This window comes from Panthera uncia, chromosome A2 (genome assembly GCF_023721935.1).
Source record: "Panthera uncia isolate 11264 chromosome A2, Puncia_PCG_1.0, whole genome shotgun sequence".
In the NCBI taxonomy this organism is placed as follows: domain Eukaryota; kingdom Metazoa; phylum Chordata; class Mammalia; order Carnivora; family Felidae; genus Panthera; species Panthera uncia.
The window spans coordinates 113,407,914-113,429,525 of NC_064816.1; the positions used below are offsets into that span (position 1 = coordinate 113,407,914).

Sequence of the window (21,612 nt, forward strand, 5' to 3'; positions counted from 1 at the left end):
TAGCACAGAACCTGCTTGAGATTCTCCCTCTCTCTCTGCTGCGCCCTTAGTCACACTCTTTCTCAAACAGAAGTAAAAATAAATTAAAAAAAAAATAGATCCTTTGAAAGCGTTTGAGAAGCTTTGATCTTATGTTGGGGGGAGAATTGTAAGCCTTTAATACAATTAAAAGTATCAGTATATACAGTGTATGTTAATGGTCGACTCTTATGTCTCCCAATTAAATTGAAAAGTAGTAGGACTCATATAAGCAAGCATATTTGAAAATCTCTTTGGAGGGGCACTTGGGTGGCTTGGTTGGTTTCAGCTCAGGTCATGATCTAAAAAATTTTTTTAAAATTTAATCTCTGCAAGTTCTATAGAAAGGTGTAAGTAGTGCCTGCTGTATTAGGGCAGGAGAGATGTAATGAACAATGCCGATGTCTCATTGAATTAACATAAAAATATCTATGGAGATGTTAGTCTGAGCTTTGTTAACGTCTGTTAACGTTTTCCTGGTTTTAAAAGAAAGAACATTTGTTGTGGGGCACCTAGGTGGCCCAGTCAGTTAAGAGTCCCACTCCTGATTTCAGCTCAGGTCATGATCTCACGGTTGGTGGATTCGAGCCGTGTATCAGGCTGTCTGCTGAGCGTGGAGTCAGCTTGGGCGTCCCCGTCGCTGCCCCTCCTCCCCCTCTCAAAATAAATAAACTTAAAAAAAGTTATTTCTTTGATACTGAAATAATGTAACGCCAGTCTTACCTTTTGACCTGTTTTTTTTAATGATCACTGAGCAGTGTTACGCAGTTTTAAAGGTTCGACTTATTTGATGAAATACACATTTCTGCTTAGCACATTTTTGGCTATTTTTATAGGAGAATGAGGTACTAGGAGAGAGACATCAAGAAGTGGGTCACAGCTCCCAGAACGAGGAAAATGAGCAAAGAGTATCAGCCCAAGAGAAAAAACTACAGCATAAGAATGAGGATGCACGCGAAGCAGCAGATAAACCTGACTGGGAGGCAGAAAAGACCACTGAATCTAGAAATGAGGTAAGCGTATCAGAATATCCAAGCCTGTTTTGGCTAGAAGGTATATTTTATGGCTTTGACAGTGTGTGTGTGCATGTAAGGGTGCCCTACTATAAGCAAATCAGATATATGAAAAGATATTTTAATTGTGGAAGTGGTTATGATTCACAAAGGAATCAGCCCATAGAATTAGTAATCTCCGGTTAAACTCCAGATTGGGGGGGCGGGGATGGGTATATATGTATTCACACACACACACACACACACACACACACCCCATCCAGGAGGTTGCTAGCAGGTTTTGTGTTTGCCATGGCAAGGAATAGAGGACTAGCATGCTAAACCCAGGAATCCTCAACCAGCCATCTGCAGAGGCACCCAAACTGGTGAGCCAGAACTTGAAGGCAAATCACCCCTCAATACCAACTAGGTCTTGAGCTCAAATCCTCAGTGTCCCTGTAGGCCGTGCTGAATTCAGGAGCCTGTCTACTTTGTACCTCTAGCCTGGCCCAGTGGGACAGCCTCTTTAAGAGAGAGAGAGACAGAGACAGAGACAGAATCCGTCAGCAAAAAGCCTGACGTGGGGCTCAAACTCCTAAACCATGAGATCATGACCTGAGCCAAGGTCGGACGCTTAACTGACTGAGCCACCCAGGTGCCCCCCCCCCCCCTTTCTGCTATTTTTAACCATACCCTTTTGCTGTGAGAGAGGCCAGGCTGAGAGCTGGATTCTTTCTGCAGCCTGTGCTTCCCCTCCTCCTTTCAATTGGACCATACTCTGGTTTCTACTCAGCCCTGCCGGGGTTCTGCTCCACAAGCCTGGCAAACAAATACTCCAAACACAGGCCTGGAGGTTCCACAGACCCCAGACCACTCGGCACTTCCACTTAGAAGGTGCATCCTTGTAGGTCTTGCCCTGATGGTGCTCTCAGCCATGACTTGCCCCAGACAAGGAACCATGTGTTTGTATTTAACATGAAGGTTTAGGAAGAATGATTAGGCTGACCATTTCGCACCTCAGGTATGGAATGTGTCTTGTAAGAATGGCTCAGTTGTCTGTTTTCGTGCGAGATCTATACCCAGCTAAACAAAAAAAAATAAATAAAGCAATTAAGTAATGGATCAACCAAATCCTTTGAGACCAAAGGTCTCAAAATTGCTCTTTATAATTTCTTAAGTGTTGTAGACAGGAGAACTCTGTTGCAGGGACTGCAAACAGATTTAAGGTGCTCACAGGAAGCATGTATTAGCCCATCTGATAAGATTCTGAAGAGAAGTGAGGGTTTCTTGTTTTTAAGAGGTGAGAGCAGGTTTAAGGGAAACACCGAAGAATAGGGAAACTCCCAAGGATGAATAGCAACATGAAGCCACATGAAACCATTATCCCCATCAGAGCAGAAGGGAACCTGGGGAGAAAGAGAGCTCAGTTGTCTCTAAGGCACATTTGTCTCTCCTTCCATCTCAGACCTTTCTCCCCTGTGGATCCAGTACGGGTTAGCTCCTGTGTTCCATCTCTGGGGGCACTGAAGACGAGGGAACAAGCAAAGGTGTACAGAAACCTATCTGACTAGCCTGAAGGATCAGTCCAGAATTCATTTGAAGCAGAATGGGCTTTATACCCTTCCCTCACTGTTGTAAATATTAAGGCTTTCTTTTCTGCAAATAGCATTATTTACTCACCATTAAGGATTTTCACAGGATTCCAGATTTGTGCTGATACTCATTCTCACACACTCGTGACCATCTGCAAATTTTGGTTAGTGGCTGGGCAGGACTAATGGCCCAAGTTTGGGGTCATTAACAGAATAGGACACTACTAAAATTTCTTAACTTAAAATGATTCTTCATTTCTTAATAGTCACGTTAGCAAATAAGTCTTCTCCCCACTAAGAAGTGGTCATATAGCATCCATAGAAAGACACAGAAAGCCTTCTATTTGTTATATGTTATGGGCCTCAAAAACAAGGAATTTGGTAGAAGAGGAAATGAAGTCAAGTATTTGTATAGACTTAGAATACTTTACACTGGTCTGAACCCTCAAAAAGGGAAACCTGAAAGTAAAAAGTGAAGGGAGGGGAGTCAGGAATGTGAACTTGCTAACACTTAAAACCCCTAGGATAGAACAAAAATGGAAATCCAGATTTTAAGTGCATAGCAGAACTCAAAAGCAGGAAAAGGAACTCAAGATAGTATGCAGCAAAGAGGGGACTCAAATCGAGAGTTAGACTGACCCCAAAGCTGAAGAAGCCCCAAGGAGGTATTGGATACAAATTTCATGACTGGGGTTGAATAGATGAGAAGTGAGGTCTCAAGTCCATACATGGGGGGGGTGGGTACCTAAGTTCCCCACCTAAAGCTTAGAATTTATAAATTCTCTTTGTTCAGGAGGTAGGGACTAGGGCAACCCTAGCCACCACCAAGAAGACAGCAAAGAAGTCCATTCGTCCTTAGAAATCAGAAGTCCAAATGGGCCCCAAGGTTCGATTTGGAGTCTCAATCTGCACTACCATTGTTACCAGGAATCCTGAGCCAAGAAGGCAAAGTCTACAAAGATGATATAAAAAATGGTCCTTGCAGAGAAAAATAAAATTTAATAGTAAGTTGGTAACCCTTGGTGTGTGATTCCCATGGAAACCGTTCCCAACAAAGATGAACTCACCTTTAAATATAAAAGGGGCACCTGGGAGGCTCAGTCAGTTAAGCATTGGACTCTTGATTCCAGCTCAGGTCACGATCTCAGTTCATGGGTTTGAGCCCTACCTCAGGCTCTGCCTCGGTAGTATGGACTACTTGGGATTCGCTCTCCCTCTCTGCCCCCCCCCCCCCACTGTCTCTCCATTTCTCTCAAAGTCTCTCAAACATTTAAAAAACTTTTTAATAAAAAAAAGGCTCTCAGTAAAGACTAGAAGTATGAAGGTGAAGCACGGTTCAGAGTGTTTATGGCAAAATATTTTGAAAATTAAAATGATCTTAGGACACTCAGATTAAATACCAAGTAGAGTAGGGGCGCCTGGGTGGCTCAGTCGGTTAAGCGTCCGACTTCAGCTCAGGTCACTATCTCGCGGTCCGTGAGTTCGAGCCCCGCGTCGGGCTCTGGGCTGATGGCTTGGAGCCTGGAGCCCGCTTCAGATTCTGTGTCTCCCTCTCTCTCTGCCCCTCCCCCATTCATGCTCTGTCTCTGTCTCAAAAATAAACGTTAAAAAAAATTTTTTTTTAAATGAATTAAGTCCCCAAATACATCCAGCTGAAATAGGACAGCAATTTTAAAGGGGAAAAAAAAATCTGTAAATTACTGGAGGAAAAAAGATTGGCATAACAACAGACCGATAGCAAACATCAATAGTGATGCATGCCTTAATGCAAAGCACTAAGGGAAAACATTAAACCTGATCATCTTAACAGATAAATCACTGTTTAAGCATGAAAGCAAAGTAACTCCAGGTTCCAAAAATGAATCTGCCACCGGTGGAGCCACTCTAAAAAGAACTATCAAAGGAGTTATTTCAATTAACCTGGAGGCTGAGGATGAAGCAGTGAGTGAAATTGGCAAAACATTTTGGAGAAGTCTAAATATGTATTTGGCTTGCAAAAATTACAGAATTTGGTAACCAATTTAGAAGGTAAAAACAAGGCAGAACAATACTAGGCAAAAATTATATGGAATGTGGTTAGGGCAAGAATGGGGGAGATGTTTGGAGTTCAAGATTCTTATTTTAAGGAGGGATATTAAAATTTTGAGTACTGAAAGAGATCTAAAAATTCCAATAGGGATGAAAATCCAGTGGAGAGAGCCCCCAAGCAACCTTCCTAAATGAATGGTGCACCTTACGTTTTTTTCTAGAGATCTCTAAATGGGACAGACACTGCTTTCTCTCTGGAAGACTTGTTTCAGTTGCTTTCATCACAGCCTGAAAATTCACTGGAGGTAATTGGAAACTTGACTTTTATCCTTGTAGGAAAATCTGTACTGATCTGTGAATGCATTTAACTTCTTTAAGCTGAATGACATGGTTTAGCTTGTACAATAGGATCTACTGGTGGTGTATTAAATGCAGGTTTAGGATTAGTGCTTTTTATAGAAATACTTGAATTTTGGAGAATTTGCTAAATTATATATACTGTTCCTCCTTCTAAATGATCACAAGCATATTGAATCAGAATGGCAGTAAACATCAGACGTACCAAGGCATACTTCATACTAGCATAATTTACCTTAAAAAAAAACTTATAACTGTTGATGTTGACTGTTGCATCTATAAAGCAGCAAATTACAGTAATTGTTTTAACATCAAGACCAGCTTTTAATACTAATCGAATCAAACTTTCCCCAAAAATAACATCGTTCACATTTGAGCTCACATTGCACGTTGTATTTGCCTGAATTTAAAGTGATTCATAGCTAATAGCATGTTTGTAATAGAGAAAAGTGCTAAATTAGGTACTAGAACTGCTATTGAAATAGGGTTATGTGTATTTAAAAGGTTTTTTCTTTCCCTTTTCAGGGCCTCTTACTTGGAGATACTCCTCCAGTAAGTATCAACGATGGCATGAATTCAACATATAATGTAAATTTTAGCCAGGCTATAAGTCATGATGTGAATCTACATGAGGCCATGTTGCTGTGTCCTGACAATACATTTAGAAGAGATCCAGTAGCAAGGACTTCACAACCACCACAAGAACCATTTCTGCACTTAAATTCTCATACCAATTCTGAGCAGACCCTTCCTGGGACTAATTGGACAGGATTTCTTCCCCTTGTTGGCAATCAGATTCATCTAACAAGTGAGGATCTTCTACATGACCTTGATATAAATATATTTGATGAGATAAGTTTAATGTCTTTGGCCACAGAAGGTGGTCTTGATCCAATGGAAGTTCCTCAGCTTTTTCAAGAACCAGATTCCGATTCTGGGCTTTCCTTAAATTCAAGCCACAATAGTACCTCTGTCACCAAATCTAATTCTTCCCATTCTATGTGTGAAGGAGGTGCTACAGGTTCTAGTAGTGACCTTGAATCTCTCTCCCACCATGACTTGGAAGGGGCTGTGGGAGGCTACTACCCAGAACCCAATAAGCTTTGTCACGTGGATCATAGGAGTGATTCTGGTTTTCATGGGGATCTTGCATTTCAACACCTATTTCATAACCACACTTACCACTTACAGCCAAGTGGTTTAGAATCCACTTCTAATTCTTTCTCACGGTATGGGAAGTCACAGAAAATACGGGGTAGATGCCTCAATGACACAGACAGAAACTTAAGCCGTGATGAGCGGCGTGCTAAGGCTTTGCATATCCCTTTTTCTGTAGATGAAATTGTCCGTATGCCTGTTGAGTCTTTCAACAACATGCTCAGCAGGCACTATTTGACAGATTTACAAATGTCACTCATCCGTGATATTAGAAGAAGAGGGAAAAATAAAGTTGCTGCTCAGAACTGTCGTAAGCGCAAACTGGACATAATTTTGAATCTTGAAGATGACATATGTAACTTGCAAGCAAAGAAGGAAATCCTTAAGAGAGAACGAGCCCAGTATAACAAAGCTATTAACATACTGAAACAGAAACTGCATAACCTGTATCGTGATATTTTTAGTAGGCTAAGAGATGATGAAGGTAGGCCAGTCAATCCGAACCACTACACTCTTCAGTGCAGCCAAGATGGAAGTGTTTTGATTGTACCCAAGGAACTGATGACCCCGGGCCACAAAAAAGAAAACCAAAAGGGAAAAACAAAGTGAAGAAATTGAAGGCGGATCCATTAATATACCTTATGCATGAGGTATCAGAAACTGATACATGGTCACAAACCATTGAAAACTGCTTCAAAGTTTAGCACAAGTGTTCTAAATATCTTAAGTACTGCTACTTGACAGGGCTACATTTTGAAGCTTTTATGGAGAAGTTTGTGAGAAATTTGGGAGAAGCCACAACTTTTTTCACGAAGTCCTACTGCATTGTATGCATGATTCTTAAGTTATGAACAGGGTGACATGAAAAACTGGATTAAGACAGTCCAGTCTTTGAGCTAACACTGGATGTGGATGTAATTAATTTTAAATGTATTTTGGTTTTTATAAAGGACTTGAAATGCAAAGTAGCCTTAATGTTTTTATTTAGGTAGCGCTGACCTACAGTTCTACAAAAGCTATTTTAACTGGACTTTTATGAATGCAACCTATTGTGGAAATAAATCTTACAGTTGAATTAACTCTCCCCTTTTATACAGAAGTTCTAAGCAAATTATCCACATTTAGGAATACAGGTGACAGATCTAGTAAACAGAGCATCTGTATTTTTAAAATTTGCACAAACTGATCAGAATCTAGCCAAATTGTAGTATACCAGCTAAACTCATTCAGGGAAGTCACTCCAACCTAACAGCCACAATCTCTAAACCAACATGCCAAGAACAAAAATAGAGCTTCAAAATATTAAAGTATGTTAGGGTTCAATACCTAAGGACAAAGACCTTTATAGTTACAGAAGGGTTTATGCTTCCTTTAAGTAGAACATAAGTACCTGCATATTGGGAAAGAGAACTACCTGGGCAAGTTAGGCCAGCCCATAGAATAGGCTGCACATCTAGAATATGGATGCCCCCCTGCAAAAGGCTCACATAACATGAAAACGTTAAGTCACGCAAGGATACAAACCAATTGTAGAAGAAAGGTACATCAGTAGACGAGTATGGACTTTATAACCAAAAGAACTGGAAATACTAGAATCACAAAACTTAAAATTAAGAGCACATATGGGGGAGGGGGAGAGACTACCAAGCAGCCTACATTAAGCACAGAGCCCAAGGGGCCATATAGCTCACAAACAGGGAGATCACAACCAGGACCTGAGCTGAAATCAATTTCAGGCACCCCCATCCTAGAAATTTAAGTGGCATTTGAGATAAAGCTCAATGAACTTATTTCAGCAGTAAGATGGTTAAAAAAAAAAAAAAAAAAGGTGGTCAATTTCTGCCCTAGTTGTCTACCACAGAGTAAGTATCACAAATCAGAGTACTACTTTGGTTTGTAGAAATGCTTCCAGATCTGGTCAGTTTTGTACAGTAACTTAAAATCTGTTTAGACTGGTTTTGCAAGGGAGCACACCTCCAATTGTAACTTGATCCTTGATTTTAGCAAGGCACATTCCCCCAGAAGTTACGTCAAATCTTCAATTTGAGCTTCTGTATTACCAATTTACTTGTGGGTCTTCAAACTACAAGTACCATCATACACTGTATTAACAGACTAGGCATGGTCCTCTAATCCTTGAAAGCACAAGCACCATGACCAACTACACTCAAAGCATCAAATGCAGGTAAATAAGGCACCTAAAGGTAACATGGACTCAAGACAGTCACAGTAACTAAAAACTTAGAACTGTCTGGAAGGTATTTGGTCCATTGTGACCCGAAAAGAAATCCATCAAGCTTCCGAAGTTTTATCATCTAACCTTTTCACGAGTTTCCAATGGCCTCAAAAATCACAATGGCTTCAAAGCACATAAATGGGAGCTTACTTTCCCACAATATGCCAGTTTCGGCAATGGAAATCCCACACCAAAATTTCAGCCTAAACACTCTTGCAGATTGACCTGGATACCCAGATTGACTAAAATGTTCTTGCTAGCTAGGAAGTAGTCTTAAAATGGTGTTAGCCTGGAGTTCAGAGAATTGGTGAATGTTGGAGAAAAGGAGCAATCTGACCTAATTACTTTAAATATCAAAACCTAATTGAAACTATGTATTTTACTGGGTATAACTTGATTCAAGTTAAGTTATACCCAATTACCTGACCCATTTCCTGTTTATCACTCCAGTCAATCTGAACAAACCATGGCTCAGGAGACAGCACCTTTTTGGAGACTACATCAAAGTAAGATTTTAAGGGGAGAGTTACGTGAACTTCGTATCTCTAATGTGTTCCCAAGTATTTGGTACAGGGTTTACAAATGCAAACTGTAAGGGGATCACTAAGATCTACACAGTTGAGACGAGTAATATCTACTCAAACATCTTGTAGTTTATATAGTTTACCTTTGGCTGCTATGAAATACACGTTTTGGTGAACACCTTTGTGCTTAAGGGCCAACTCCCATCCCAGTTTGAGTTGGACCCAACATGAAATTAGTCTTACCTTCTTCACCTATGGGGAAAAAAAACTTACTCCTGTAAGCCATTCCTTCAATTATAAAGTTACAAGAAATCTTAACAGATTCTCATCTTTGTTTTCCAGATAAAGCCATCCCATTTCAAAAGTAGCCTCAATAGGCTGCAATGTTGAACAAAGTCTTAGAGAAGGTGAAATTAGATTCTCCACTGTACAAAATCTCCATGTAACATGGTAAACAAGAATGTCTGGATTTGGGTCCCCCGTCAAGGCTGGTTCGTTCCAACAGCGACCAGTGGAACTCAGGACACAATTTGCACACACCCAAGGCCCAGAATGGAGAATGCAAGTGCTTTTATCCTTCTTGATCCGTCTTCCTCCTGAATTTGCCCCTTTCTTGGGTAGTGAGCCTACTCACCTAATTTGACCTGTCACCAAAAGACCCGTTTCAGCTAACAAGTTATTGTTGCAGTCACAGTGGTATGGCATTGAAGCTGGTTGGGGAGTATCAACCATCTAGGCATTCATTCCAAAGATCACACACATACATAACATGTTGCCAAGAATGTGCATGTGCTTTTTGGTATAGATTCATGTTTTCTACTTGGCAAGGAACCCATACTTGTGAGCTGGTTAACCGTCATTACTAAGGTACCAAGATTAAGATTCTTTTAACGTTTCCTTGAATTAACCCCGTAGTCTAACTTAGTACAAATAATTTCTAATCACTTTTAGGTCTTAGCTTGCCTTCATACACCAGACTAATGAAAACTTTAAAACACAATAGAAAGATCAAGTTTCAAAAACTTTTTCAGTGAGTAACACTCTAGTGTGGGAGGCAGCCCTCAATTTGGCTCCCAATGATGCTAGCTTCTCAGTAATCTTGTAAGTAAAACCCTTCAATCTGCAGAACATGACCAATACACAAGGTAGCATCACTTCCAAACATTGATCCTATTTGGAGGCTTTGGGTTGCTCTTGGGATAGCTCACTACTGGGGAGGGAACGGCCAGCATCAACTTGCCAGTCCTGTCAGTATGCCCTAATCAAATTTTTCCTAACTGCAACCTTGAGCTTCCGCAGAGTCACAGCTGCAGTTTGCAGTTTAAGTTGTTTACCTGCAAAGTGATGAGTTCATTGTTGCTCTGAACTAAGTATTAAGGTTAAGGGTTAATTAATTAAAGCCGGTTTTAGAAATACTACACATGTATCAAAGGTTCTGATTTCCTTCTGGTAGAAAACTTCCACAAAAACCACACTTATCTCAAGTTCTTAAACAGCTCAATATACAACATACACATGGGGAAAATGCCTGTGGAGTATTCAACATTACCTACTCAGTTGCAGTAAGCCAGTGAGCTTGATGTGCATTTTCCCCCCTATTTGTGCAGATTAAGGGTTAGGTACTTAACGTTGTGTTAGCATACCAACTTGATTTACCTTTCAAGTTCAACTTCTTGGTAGAGTTGGGCATTTCTAAAACCTTCAAAAAATTTACCTAACTTTGAAGCATTCTCACAAGTTCACAGTTGATGGACGCAGCTACTGTTTGAAACAAAACAGTTCATCTTTTGGCCATTAGTTTAACTTACCTGTGAGATACCTCATCAAAACCAAAACAAAAAGTTAAATCAACCTTCCTATGGATCTTTCATTATTTCAGGTAAACATCCAAGGCACTGCTTATTAAAACTCCGTCCACCATGTTTAACCCTTAAAAAAGACAACCACTGAAACTAAGTTTGAGATGCATATAAAGCTACTTGACATCTGAGAAACTGGTATGAGATGGTGTCTCAGTGCTTTGCCCTTAATTGGGACCACTCTAGTTGTTTAAAATATTTGCAAAAACGCCACCAGCAATGTTAAACATAACAAGGTAAAGCGAGAAAACTAGAGCAGTATTCAAACACTGAATGTACAGTATAAAAAGAATGGCATTTTATTAGGGACAGCCAATAATGTCCACAATGCTTTTCTTGACTATTAATATTGAAATAAAAATGGCAATATGCATAGCTTTGTGAAACTGCTTTAAAACTCTAGGGGAGGGCAATCTTTTAGACAACTGTAAGTTGATAGAACAAGATTCACACATTTTATGTGTAAACATTACACCAAGTATTTGAATACAAAAGTGTTTATTTTATAAACTTTATATTTAAAATAGAATTTTAATCTGTCTACTCACAAAACCTAATTTAAAACATGATACATTTCTCTCTCTAGCTTACTTGATGTTACTCTTTTACAAACAGTACTCAATTTGTAATGGTTTTATATTAAGAACCTGTACTAAATGATGTATTTTATCAGAAAACATTTCCCTTTAATCTTAAAGTGCTTTTTTTTAAATGAAGGCACCAACAAGAACTACTTTCAGATGGTACAGTATTTCTTATTTCTTGAAGACTCTGTGGTTGACCACTTCTTCATTAGTTACCTGCAGCAAGACACCTTCCTGCCAAAGGAAAAAAAAAGTATCTGAAGAAGTTTATCATGTTTGTCCAAAGAACCTAAATAACTTCAGTGGTGGTCTTAGGATCAAAGAAGACTCACTGGTGCATACAGTAGAATAAGCCCTGATAATCACATTCCTGAAAAGGCAATAAAGCCAGGCAAATCAAACTGTTGACACTTAAATGAATTTCAGCAGCCAACCTACATCTCTCCTATAAGGTAGGGGATTGGAAAGAATTACCACATTTAAACCTAAGTATTTAGTACTTGATACATACAGGATTTATAACGTAGACACTTTATTCATAAATATAAACTATCATCTGCAAAGTTTCAACCATTTTACCCTACCTTCTCCTGAGCCTGACCCTGATAAGCATGTACAACTAGGAACAACCATATAACAGAAGAACAAAATTCTTTATTTTTAATAAAAACCACTAGTTCACTCAAAATGCTTGATCCAAGAAATGTGAATACACAAGGGTGTAATGATGGGTAATTTCATGATTTATTGAACTTGCAGCCTAACTTTTACCTACCATTTTACTACCAACACCACTGAAGGAACCAAGAAAAGCTTTATTAATGATCACTTGGCTTGCGCCTCAGCTGTTGAAATGAAGCACTTTACAGTCTTTGTGGCAGCAGAATATACTTGTCCATGGTTCATATCAATGCTAAATTCCAGCAGGGAAAAAAATGATATGTTAAGCACCTGAATCTTCATAGAGGGAGGAGGGGGTGGGAAAGAAGGGAAAAAAGGGGGGAAAAAAACAACCAAAATAATTTAAGTAAATGACAGATTGGAAAACAGGGTTCATAAGATTCTCTTGAGTTTATAAATTGTTAAACTCAAATTTATAGCTATGTTAAACTACATAAGAACCACTATACTGAAAGACCATTGAAGAGTAGTATTAGTTTATCTTTTGGGGAGGAAAATTAAGAAAGGAAAAGTAAATAAGATCTTACCTAAAGAAGTTTAACTGAAGCTTAGAACTATTTTGCTCTACACCCTCAGCTTTCGTTGTCATCCTTATAAACTACTGTAGTTAAAGCTTTGTAGAAACAGCACAGTTTTTTAAGACTGGCTGAACTTAGTAGCCGTCAAGAGTTCTCTTGTACTAGACCTGTATCCCTGAAGAGTACCTCGCTGGGGTTATTTCCTTTCCTTGCATTGAAGAAGCAGCATCTAAAAGATCTAAAAAGGTGTTTCTCTTTGCAGAGATATCCCTTAAGTTATCTAGATAATTTAATCCTGATGAATTGCAGACAACACACTTATATCTGACCAGCATTTATCTTACACAAATATAACAACAACTTTGCAAAGGACCTTAATTATACTACCCACTCCTTAACTTATTTAAAATAAAAAGTCTATAATTACACAATTTCCTTTAGAATTATTTTATTAAATCATAAATGTACAACAGCTTCTTAACTCTACACACGCACTTAAATTTTTTTAAAGGAAAAACGTTATGTCTTATTACACCATGATCCTGGCTAATAGCTTTTCAAAACTTTGAGAAAAATCTTAAAAAAGGTTTCACATGTCACCTGAAACTTACAAATTTAACATTATCAAAGAAGGAATGCTTCTACACTCTTACAAAGACCACTAGAAAGAAACAACAATTAAAAAGCTAAGAAACTGTCTCAAAGGCATTTTTTTTTTTTACAATCCTTCCTCCACAGTAAGGTAATGTTATTAAATAATCCAATCCATTCACAAAATGGCTCTCTGCATCTGCTCTGGTGTCTTCTGCCATATCACTGCATATTTATGCATGACTGAGATAAGAGTTTCCTTAACATTGTTATTTCGATAACCTGAAGCTGTTCTGTTACCTCTGGGCTCTCATCCTCTCCTATTTATACAGTGAAGCCTGTTTCAACAGAAGTAAAGAGTAAAAAAAAAATAGGTTATGAAATTATCCATCTAACCAGATTTTAAGGAAAGATAACATGATCCTAAAAAGCTTTTACTCCTGGCAGCTAGATCTCCCAAGACAATAATAAGGTAAAACTCAAAAGCTACTTACCCATGGCAAATAGGAAGAAGCTCAATATCGGCTTCTCCCTCCATAACCCCCACTTCCTCCACTGCCTCCAGGACCATAGTTTCCTAGAATTGTTAAAAAACAGCAAGAGAAAACAAATTTACTCCCATTTTCTGCAATTAGCCTAACAGTATCTATAATCGATTTCTATTTTATAGACATACACTCCTTGAAACAAGCAGCTCATAACCTGTTACCTGCTTCTAGTCAACCTATTACCCGGGAAATGATTTATCCAGACTCACAAAAAGGTTAATTTGCCCTTTACAATTGAGAACATTATAATGCCGCTATTCTACCACAATCATTTGGAGTAAGATTAAAAAAAAAAAAAAAAAAGGACAAAAAATCGGTTTGGTTCTACTGAAAACTTTAAGAGCTTAATACTGTGAAATAAAGGTTTGTGATTTAACTTTCAAAGAGAAACACAGAATTTAATATAGCTTGCAATGTGCTCAATTTTATTTGGCTTTTTAAAAAGTAATCAGCCAAAGAAAAAGAGCCCCACCTGAAGTGTCTAACCTACTTTTGTAAGGCCTAAATATTCTATACCACTGAATATCCAATCCCATCGTTTTAGTTAACATCATAATGGAAATGTTACTCAAACTAGCAATTAAAGTGTCTTAAGGCTAATCCTTTAATCACACAAAATAATTTAAAGAATCTTATAAATTACCTCCACCATATGGTCCCCCCATGTTCCTGCTACCACCAAAGTTTCCACTCTTCATTGGACCATAGTTAGAAGGTTGCTGGTTATAATTTCCAAAATCATTGTAATTTCCACTTCCGTAATTTCCTGTGAAAAAATCGGAAGAATAGGTTTTGCATCATGACTTTCAAAATAACATATTCCAACATTCAACTAGCGACATATGCTAAATATTTAGGACAAAATCTCCCATAAAAACAATCAGAATAAATGCAAAACACCTATCTACAACTCTACAGTTTAAGGCAACTATTGACAACATTGAAATAAAAATCTCACTTGTTAAATCATTTTAATTCCAATCCAAATTCCCACATAAAGGTTGCAGGTGAAGTTATTACCTCCTCCATAGTTGTCATAACCACCTCCGTAGCCCCCACCCTGGTTGCCATATCCAGGTCCTCCACCACCATATCCTCCTCTTCCTCCTCCATAACCAGGGCTACCTCCAAAATTGCCACCTATTATAAAATAAGCCTTTAAGTAATTACTTAATATTTTCAATACCATTTGAACTGTCTTATCACACCGATTTCCAACTTTCCAAAACACATTCTTATAAGCAAAATATTTGTTCTACAAAACCTCTTCCGTAACAGCCTCAAGGGCAGAATAGAGTACGTATGCTTGATAAACATTTAGAGGCAGGGAACACCTCCTCACAACCAACGGGATAAAAACCTTTACAGAGACCAATACTTGCAATGCCATAGCTGTTCTCCCCTAACACTAAAGATACTAAAGATTCGTACGGGTACTTTCAAAGGTTTGTATTTTGTGTAAGGATTGGGGGGTGGGGGCAGACAAGAAGCATAGGCAAGCGGGATAAAAAAGCCACACACCTCTACTGGTCCAAAATATTAAGTTCCAAACATGCTTCCTGATAAATAACCGTTGTCTCTTAAATAATATACCCACGACACCCTTCTGAGTAGAAATGGGGGGAGGACCAGAAATTAGCAAACTTGCATCTAATTCAAAAACTTACAATGGAAGTCTCAAATTATTGAGGTACAAGAACTCCTCTTTCTCTTAATACCAATTAATATCTGGACTTCAAAGCAGAATTGAAACAGTTGAGATGTTGGAGTAACTTAGTTACGCTTAAGGAGTGGCAAAACCAGCAATCGCGTCTACTACTAGCTCAGTTTATAATATCCCTTTCTTAATAGGATATTTGTCAGCAAATATTAACTTTCCTGTACTCCAACAGAACATATATCTAATACATTTATTACGTAACAGGAATTCACAACTTAGCTAAACCCAGGAAGAATGTTGTGTATTTTAGAAATTCTTTTGGTGACTTTTTACAAGTTATCTTATGGGACTTAACCTTGGTAAGAGACTAAAAAAACACAACTGCTTACATATACTTCCTTTGACATGTTAACCATGATCACGTCTATTGGTTTGTAGTTTTTCAGGAAAAGAGCACATGAAATACATATCTAATTATTTTGCTTGAGAAACAATGGGATATAGTATGACAGCATCTATAAATCCTAATTTAAAATCCACTGAAATAATTTGCAACCTGTAAACACCTACAAGCAAAAATATCCTTTCCATAAAAAATGCAAATTATGAAGGAATAGCCAAATAATTGAAACACTATCACCTAAGCCCTTTACAAAACATAAAATGCAAAACACTTAAAATTTTATGTACACACTTAACTGGACAAACACAAATAGGGTTTAAATCTTTAAGTCACAAAAACCGTATGTGAAAGAAACTGACCTCCAGGTCCTCCTCCATACCCATTATAGCCATCCCCAAATCCGCGACCACTTCCATATCCATCTGTTAGAAACAGGAAAAACGTTATTAAATCCTGTCCACCCTATTTAATTTCTCTTCCTGCTTTCCTCCACCCTCTTTATTAGTACCTCTCAATGAAAATTATCAGGAACCAACCTCCTTGTGCCAGAACACTGGTGTTTACTGGTTTATTCTTAAAACACAAATTGCGTAATTAGATCTCATGAGAATAACTGCCTAAACAAGAGGCTCAGACTTGGCAAGTCTCAATTTAAGAGATTCCATTTATCTATAAAGAATGAAGTTGGGTGAGAGAAACAACTGGTTTTCTGTTGGCACCTCATCACATTAGTAAGCCAAGCCAAACAAATCTGAAACCTAAAGCCAAAAACAACAACAAATACACAAAGCCTCCACAATATTTTCAATCCTGATTCAGGGGGTCCCTCATTTTCTAAAATAACTAGTAGCACCTAATTTTTTTAAAAAGTTGACTACCTTAAAAAGATCTCTGCAATGGATTGCTCTGGATTAGAATTTAGAAAATTATGCTTTTAGCTATAACCTCTTACCTGACCAATTCAGAACATCCCAGCGTAATACAACCTACTTAACCCTTCAAGGTAACTTTAAAAACACTGGATTTCCTGAATCTAATTAAAATTAAGTTTTTAAACAAGCATATGCACCTTTCTATTCACGCAGAAGGTAAACTTACCAGATCCTCCTCTAAAGTTACTTCCCGGGCCTGGTCCAAAATTTCCACCACCACCACGAGAATCTCCAAAACCGAAGTTGCCTGCAATAAACAACCAGGTTAGTAACAGGTATTTTATTAAACAAATCTTAAAAAAATAAAATAAAATACAGTAAAATAAACGAGTTAGACGTTACCTCCTCTTCCACTTCTAGAACTCTGGACTTCCTGCATTTCTTGTCTAGACAAAGCCTTTCTTACTTCTGCATTATGACCATTGATGGTATGATATTTCTGCACTGGAATGAAAAGTTCGTAGTCTATTACCTCAATGTTCTTTACCAACAACTTGTACAATTTACCTTTTAATAAACAAACCCAAAAATTAATGAAAAGAGCCATGCACCTAGAGTTTATAGACACTTACACACAATCTTATCCACGGGATCATGATCATCAAAGGTAACAAATCCAAAGCCTCTTTTCTTTCCAGACTGCCTATCAGTAATTATCTCAATGGTATCAATCTTTCCATACTCTTCGAAGTAATCTCTAAGATGATGTTCCTCAGTATCTTCTTTAATTCCACCAACAAACAGCTTCTTCACAGTTACGTGAGCCCCTGGCTTTCCAGATTCCTGAAAAAGGAGAAAAACTACCTTAACAAAACAAACCAAAACATGATTTAAAGCATAATATCTAGGTACCAAAAGTAGTTTCTATTCTATGATAAAATACCACCTAAAGCAATAGCTTATAACCTAAAAACTAGTTTCAGAAAAGTAGGCAAATCTAGGAAAATCAAGAGACACAAGACTGACAGAGCTTTAAAGTGGCAAGATTTAAGTTATGTATAAAACTTACTTTCATATTTACTGACAAAGTTCTATTTTGCTCACCTCTCTTGCAACAGCACGTTTTGGCTCAACCACTCTCCCATCAATTGAATGAGGTCTTGCAGCCATGGCAGCATCAACCTCAGCCATGGACGAAAAAGTTACAAAACCAAATCCTCTTGATCTTTTGCTTGCAGGATCTCTCATGACCTTAAAAAAAAAAAGGGGGGGGGGGGACTTTAGCATTTCTTATTACTTGTGTTATGAAAAAGCAGTTTGAATGACGAGCAATTTTCATGAACATGGCTTTAAAAATAACTTACTCAACACATTAAACTTAGGAGTCCAAAAGTTGAAAGACTAGCATCTATAGACATTTTTACATTTAACGTACCACACAGTCTGTAAGTTTCCCCCATTGCTCGTAGTAGTTCCTCAAACTTTCTTCTGTGGTTTCAAAGCTCAAGCCACCAATAAAAAGTTTACGGAACTGTTCCTTTTCTCTCTGCAAAGGAAAACATCATTTCAATTTTTATTTACATTTCCTCTTTGTATGCAGGAAATTAAATTCTTAAATATGAGGTGACCTGCTGGCAGAGTACCTTTTTCCTCTCCAAAGGAACAGTTTCTAAAGTTTTCTGGGGGGGAAAAAAAAAACTTACATCAAATTTAAACCATATGTTAAACTGCATATTAGTTGCGTTACACCAAAAAAATTGCCTCAGCTGAACTACTACACAAGTTTCAAAGTCATTAATGCTTGATCCAAATTTACTTGACATTAAATTATTTTAACATGCCTTAATCTTAAAAAAAAATTTCTGTAGAGAGAGAAGCAAACCTAGTCCTTGGTCATTGAAAGTTTAAAGGATTGTTACTAACTTTAGATTCAATCCTATTGTCCACAACAAATAAAGTGCCTTTTAAATACTCATTGTAAACACTTTTTCTTTTAAAACATAAAGAACTGTTGGTTCTTATAACTCACAATTTACCATTTCAGGATTCAGTATCTAAAACTGACATTTATTTTCCCTTTACTGCTCCCTCTGGTGGTGATTCTTATGTATTTCAGTCCAAAAAAACAAAAAACAAACCCCCCCCCACACACCACCAAACCTTGTAAAAATCATTCTTCCCCCATACACCAACTCTCCATGAGAAAAAAAACCCTTAAACATTCAATGTATTTACCAAAACATCCCTATAAAATCTGCCTCTCTCTTCTGACCAAGGGAGAAATACCTTTTATGACTAACAGTGTTCAGAGCTTTAGAAGTTTTTAACATAACTGATTGTGGGCATGCTTGTATTTGGTATTTACAAAACACAAAAAAATCCAGTATATTACTGAACCGTATATAAATGCAGTACAATGTTGCTGTAATCTCACTTTTCAAGAACCATAAAAGCTTAAATGACCACTGTTAACTTAGTTTTTGTATTACCACAATTTACACTTCACTGATGCAGTAAAAAAACCCAAAACTCGAGTTATCGACCTTAACGGCCATCTGGCAGACTACAAAGCACAAGTGTCTCCAATTTTACATGGGGGGGGGGGGGGGGGAGGGGAAACCTGGGCAGAAAAAACGTTAACCCCTTTAAACCACCAAGCAAATATATGTTGCATTAACAGCCGGTATCTTCGGCTCTCAATTAAGATGGGTTGTTATGCTTCGTTTTCAGATAACTAGGATAAAAATTTAAAACAGGTATTCAGAAGCCAGAATAGGTCATAGTGCCCAGAAACATCTGCTGTGAGTCTATAATACAAACCAAAGGTCAAATAAAATTTTCCATACAAGAGACTTTATTACCAGCTAGTACTACATACAGCTCAGGCCAGTGGAGGTTACTACTTCTATGCACGAAAATTCCCCAACAGCTCAAAAAAATAGTGGTAAGTATACAATTAGATTTTTTCCTCTGTTCTCAGAATTATATTTTTAAAAGCTCAACAAATTCTCAAACTACCTCCTAAAGCCCTCAAAAGACCTGTTAAATGATTATCTGACATATTGATATTTAAGTTAACCTAATTTTACTTAACTTAGTCTAACTACTATAAATCAGTTTTTACAACCCAAATAAATTATGCAAATATAAAAGCACATTTACAACAACTTTTACACATCACTAACAAAAGGCAAAAACTCATTACTTACCTCAGTTTTTCCAAACTTACCCGATGTCCACTATCGATTACAAACAAAGTTATTTTATAAGCGTGCTTAAGAAAGAAAATACCCAACCAGGCCCCCTTCGCTGGAGACCTTTTGCTTATCAATGTAATGATCAACCATCATAGCAAACATAAATGAGAAAAGCAAATGACAAAGTTCAAATACATAGTGGCCAAGCCTGAAAACAAGTTTTGTACGTAACCGTTAAAAGCAATGAAAGACTGAGCCACGTTTTAACTGAAGACCAAAAGTTTTTATTTTAGTTCCCTCTTAATTTCTCGCTTATCACAAGACCCTCTAGTCTTACCCAGGAAAGATGATTACATTTCCCAGCAAAAATGTTATTTACCACGAATATCTTACAATTCAAGGAATCCTTACGGGATCGTGAAACCAACCCCCCACCCCCGTCCCCACTGCCACCCCCAATCGGTACTAACTTAATGGCTCCCCTTTTTATGTCTAAAGTTTCCTGCAATTCAACTAGCTTTTAAGTCACCGCAGACTCCGATAAAACCGTTACCCAAAAAACGAGGGCTGGAAAACAAAATGTTCTCTTTGTAATATGGCTTCCCTTAAAACTCGGCCCGACACCCTAGGTCGTTTTACCTCCTCTTACACCGGTGCGAACCAGCCCCGGGGAACCGACTCCCCCACCCGCCCGCTCTTCGGTGTGGCTTCTGAACGCAATGGCGCCATTTCATCGAGGGGAAAGCAGAGAGCCTCTAACGAGCTGCGCAGGACTTTAAAGATCCAAGCTCCCCCAAACCCTCGGAATCCACCCCGAAACGGCATGAGAATAACCCGAAAACAAAGAAAAATAGTTAACCACTTCTCTTCTTCCGTAAAGGAACGAAACTAGCAGAATCCAAAGACTGAAAAGAAAAACGCTGCGAGGAAGGAAAGGAATGAAAATGGCGGCCGCCAAATCCGGTTCCCGGGAGGGGGGGGGAGGGGAAGCTCCGCAGCCTCGCTCCGGAGGATCCGAAGCCCGCCGAAAAGCTCAAACGCGGGGACGCCAGAGCCCCCAAATCAGCGTGCTTTGAAAAGGGAGTAAGAATTTCCGCCTCCGCGCCCCACTTTTCGCCAAACCAGGACTGCGTCCGCCATGTGGAAGTTCCCCATCCCCCACCCCCAGCAAAGGGAAATGGCGCCGGCAGGCTGAGGGTGGGGAAGATACTGTTCACAATCCGGCCTCCGCTAACGACCTCTCCTCAAAAATATCCTGAGACGAGCCGCTTTTGAAGTGGCCCAATTTCACCGCCGCTCTCCCACGGAGGCGGATGGCCGACTTCCACCGAGGCGCCAACGGCCTCGCTATGCCCTTTTCAATAACTCATTGATTTCAAACCCGTTACCTCCATCGCGGACTCAGTCGCCTCAGCCCGATTTCCCGCAGCCGAGCGAGATGAGAGAGATCTCCGCGGACGAACACGAACCGGACTCGTCCTGGCGCTGTAGTGAGAGCTGCTGCTGCTCGAGAAACAACACCGCTAAGAGCACCTCCACACGGGAGCCGGCGCTGCTGCTACTGCCGCTAGAGCCGCTGCCGCCGCTTTTCTAGAACCTTCCCCCCGACCAACGCGTCTTCCCCTACGTCAGGCCGTTGCGTAAACGCCCTAACCGCCGCCAATGGCGGGAACGCTCTACGCCCTCCTTACGCCAGATACGTACTCCTCCCCCCCTAGCAGCCAGTAGCAGTGCTTGACGTCACTTGCGTAAATGGACTCAGTGAATTGCGGAAGGCTCGAGTCCTGCGTAGTT

General features: G+C 39.0%; 2 protein-coding genes across 7 annotated transcripts in view; one reads left to right on the forward strand and one right to left on the reverse strand.

Annotated features, from left to right (window-relative positions):
• The window catches only part of NFE2L3 (NFE2 like bZIP transcription factor 3), a 30,478-nt gene extending 23,720 nt beyond the window's left edge, over positions 1 to 6,758 (forward strand). Inside the window, exons 2-4 of the mRNA XM_049641615.1 lie at positions 855 to 1,031; positions 4,852 to 4,935; positions 5,513 to 6,758. Coding sequence (XP_049497572.1) covers positions 855 to 1,031; positions 4,852 to 4,935; positions 5,513 to 6,754 — 1,503 coding nt within the window. The 3' untranslated portion in view covers positions 6,755 to 6,758. The remainder of the gene's footprint in view (positions 1 to 854; positions 1,032 to 4,851; positions 4,936 to 5,512) is intronic.
• Positions 6,759 to 11,047: 4,289 nt separating this feature from the next.
• HNRNPA2B1 (heterogeneous nuclear ribonucleoprotein A2/B1) lies at positions 11,048 to 21,429 on the reverse strand. 6 transcript variants are annotated; one of them, XM_049641618.1, is made up of 12 exons: positions 21,207 to 21,369; positions 18,265 to 18,300; positions 18,057 to 18,167; positions 17,726 to 17,872; positions 17,254 to 17,464; positions 17,024 to 17,125; positions 16,848 to 16,928; positions 16,109 to 16,171; positions 14,707 to 14,826; positions 14,330 to 14,452; positions 13,633 to 13,715; positions 11,048 to 11,582 (listed from the first exon to the last, which is right to left on the reverse strand). In XM_049641618.1, the coding sequence occupies exons 1-11, from the start codon at positions 21,210 to 21,212 to the stop codon at positions 13,654 to 13,656; spliced, it is 1,062 nt and encodes a 353-aa protein (XP_049497575.1). In that variant the 5' UTR covers positions 21,213 to 21,369; the 3' UTR covers positions 11,048 to 11,582; positions 13,633 to 13,653. The 6 variants fall into 6 exon arrangements, with proteins under 6 accessions (XP_049497575.1, XP_049497574.1, XP_049497573.1 ...); XM_049641617.1 differs by lacking the exon at positions 11,048 to 11,582 and adding an exon at positions 12,144 to 12,261; XM_049641616.1 differs by lacking the exon at positions 11,048 to 11,582 and adding an exon at positions 12,979 to 13,476 and having other exon boundaries at positions 21,207 to 21,429.
• Between the last annotated feature and the right edge of the window lie 183 nt (positions 21,430 to 21,612).

What these genes read in the sequence shown, in the direction of transcription:
- HNRNPA2B1 (XM_049641618.1), bottom strand. An exon ending in TTCCTTTGGAGAGGAAAAAG is followed by an intron (nt 18,168 to 18,264) that starts GTACTCTGCCAG and finishes TTTCCTTTGCAG; the next exon opens with AGAGAAAAGGAACAGTTCCG. An exon ending in GGGGGGACCATATGGTGGAG is followed by an intron (nt 13,716 to 14,329) that starts GTAATTTATAAG and finishes TAACAATTCTAG; the next exon opens with GAAACTATGGTCCTGGAGGC.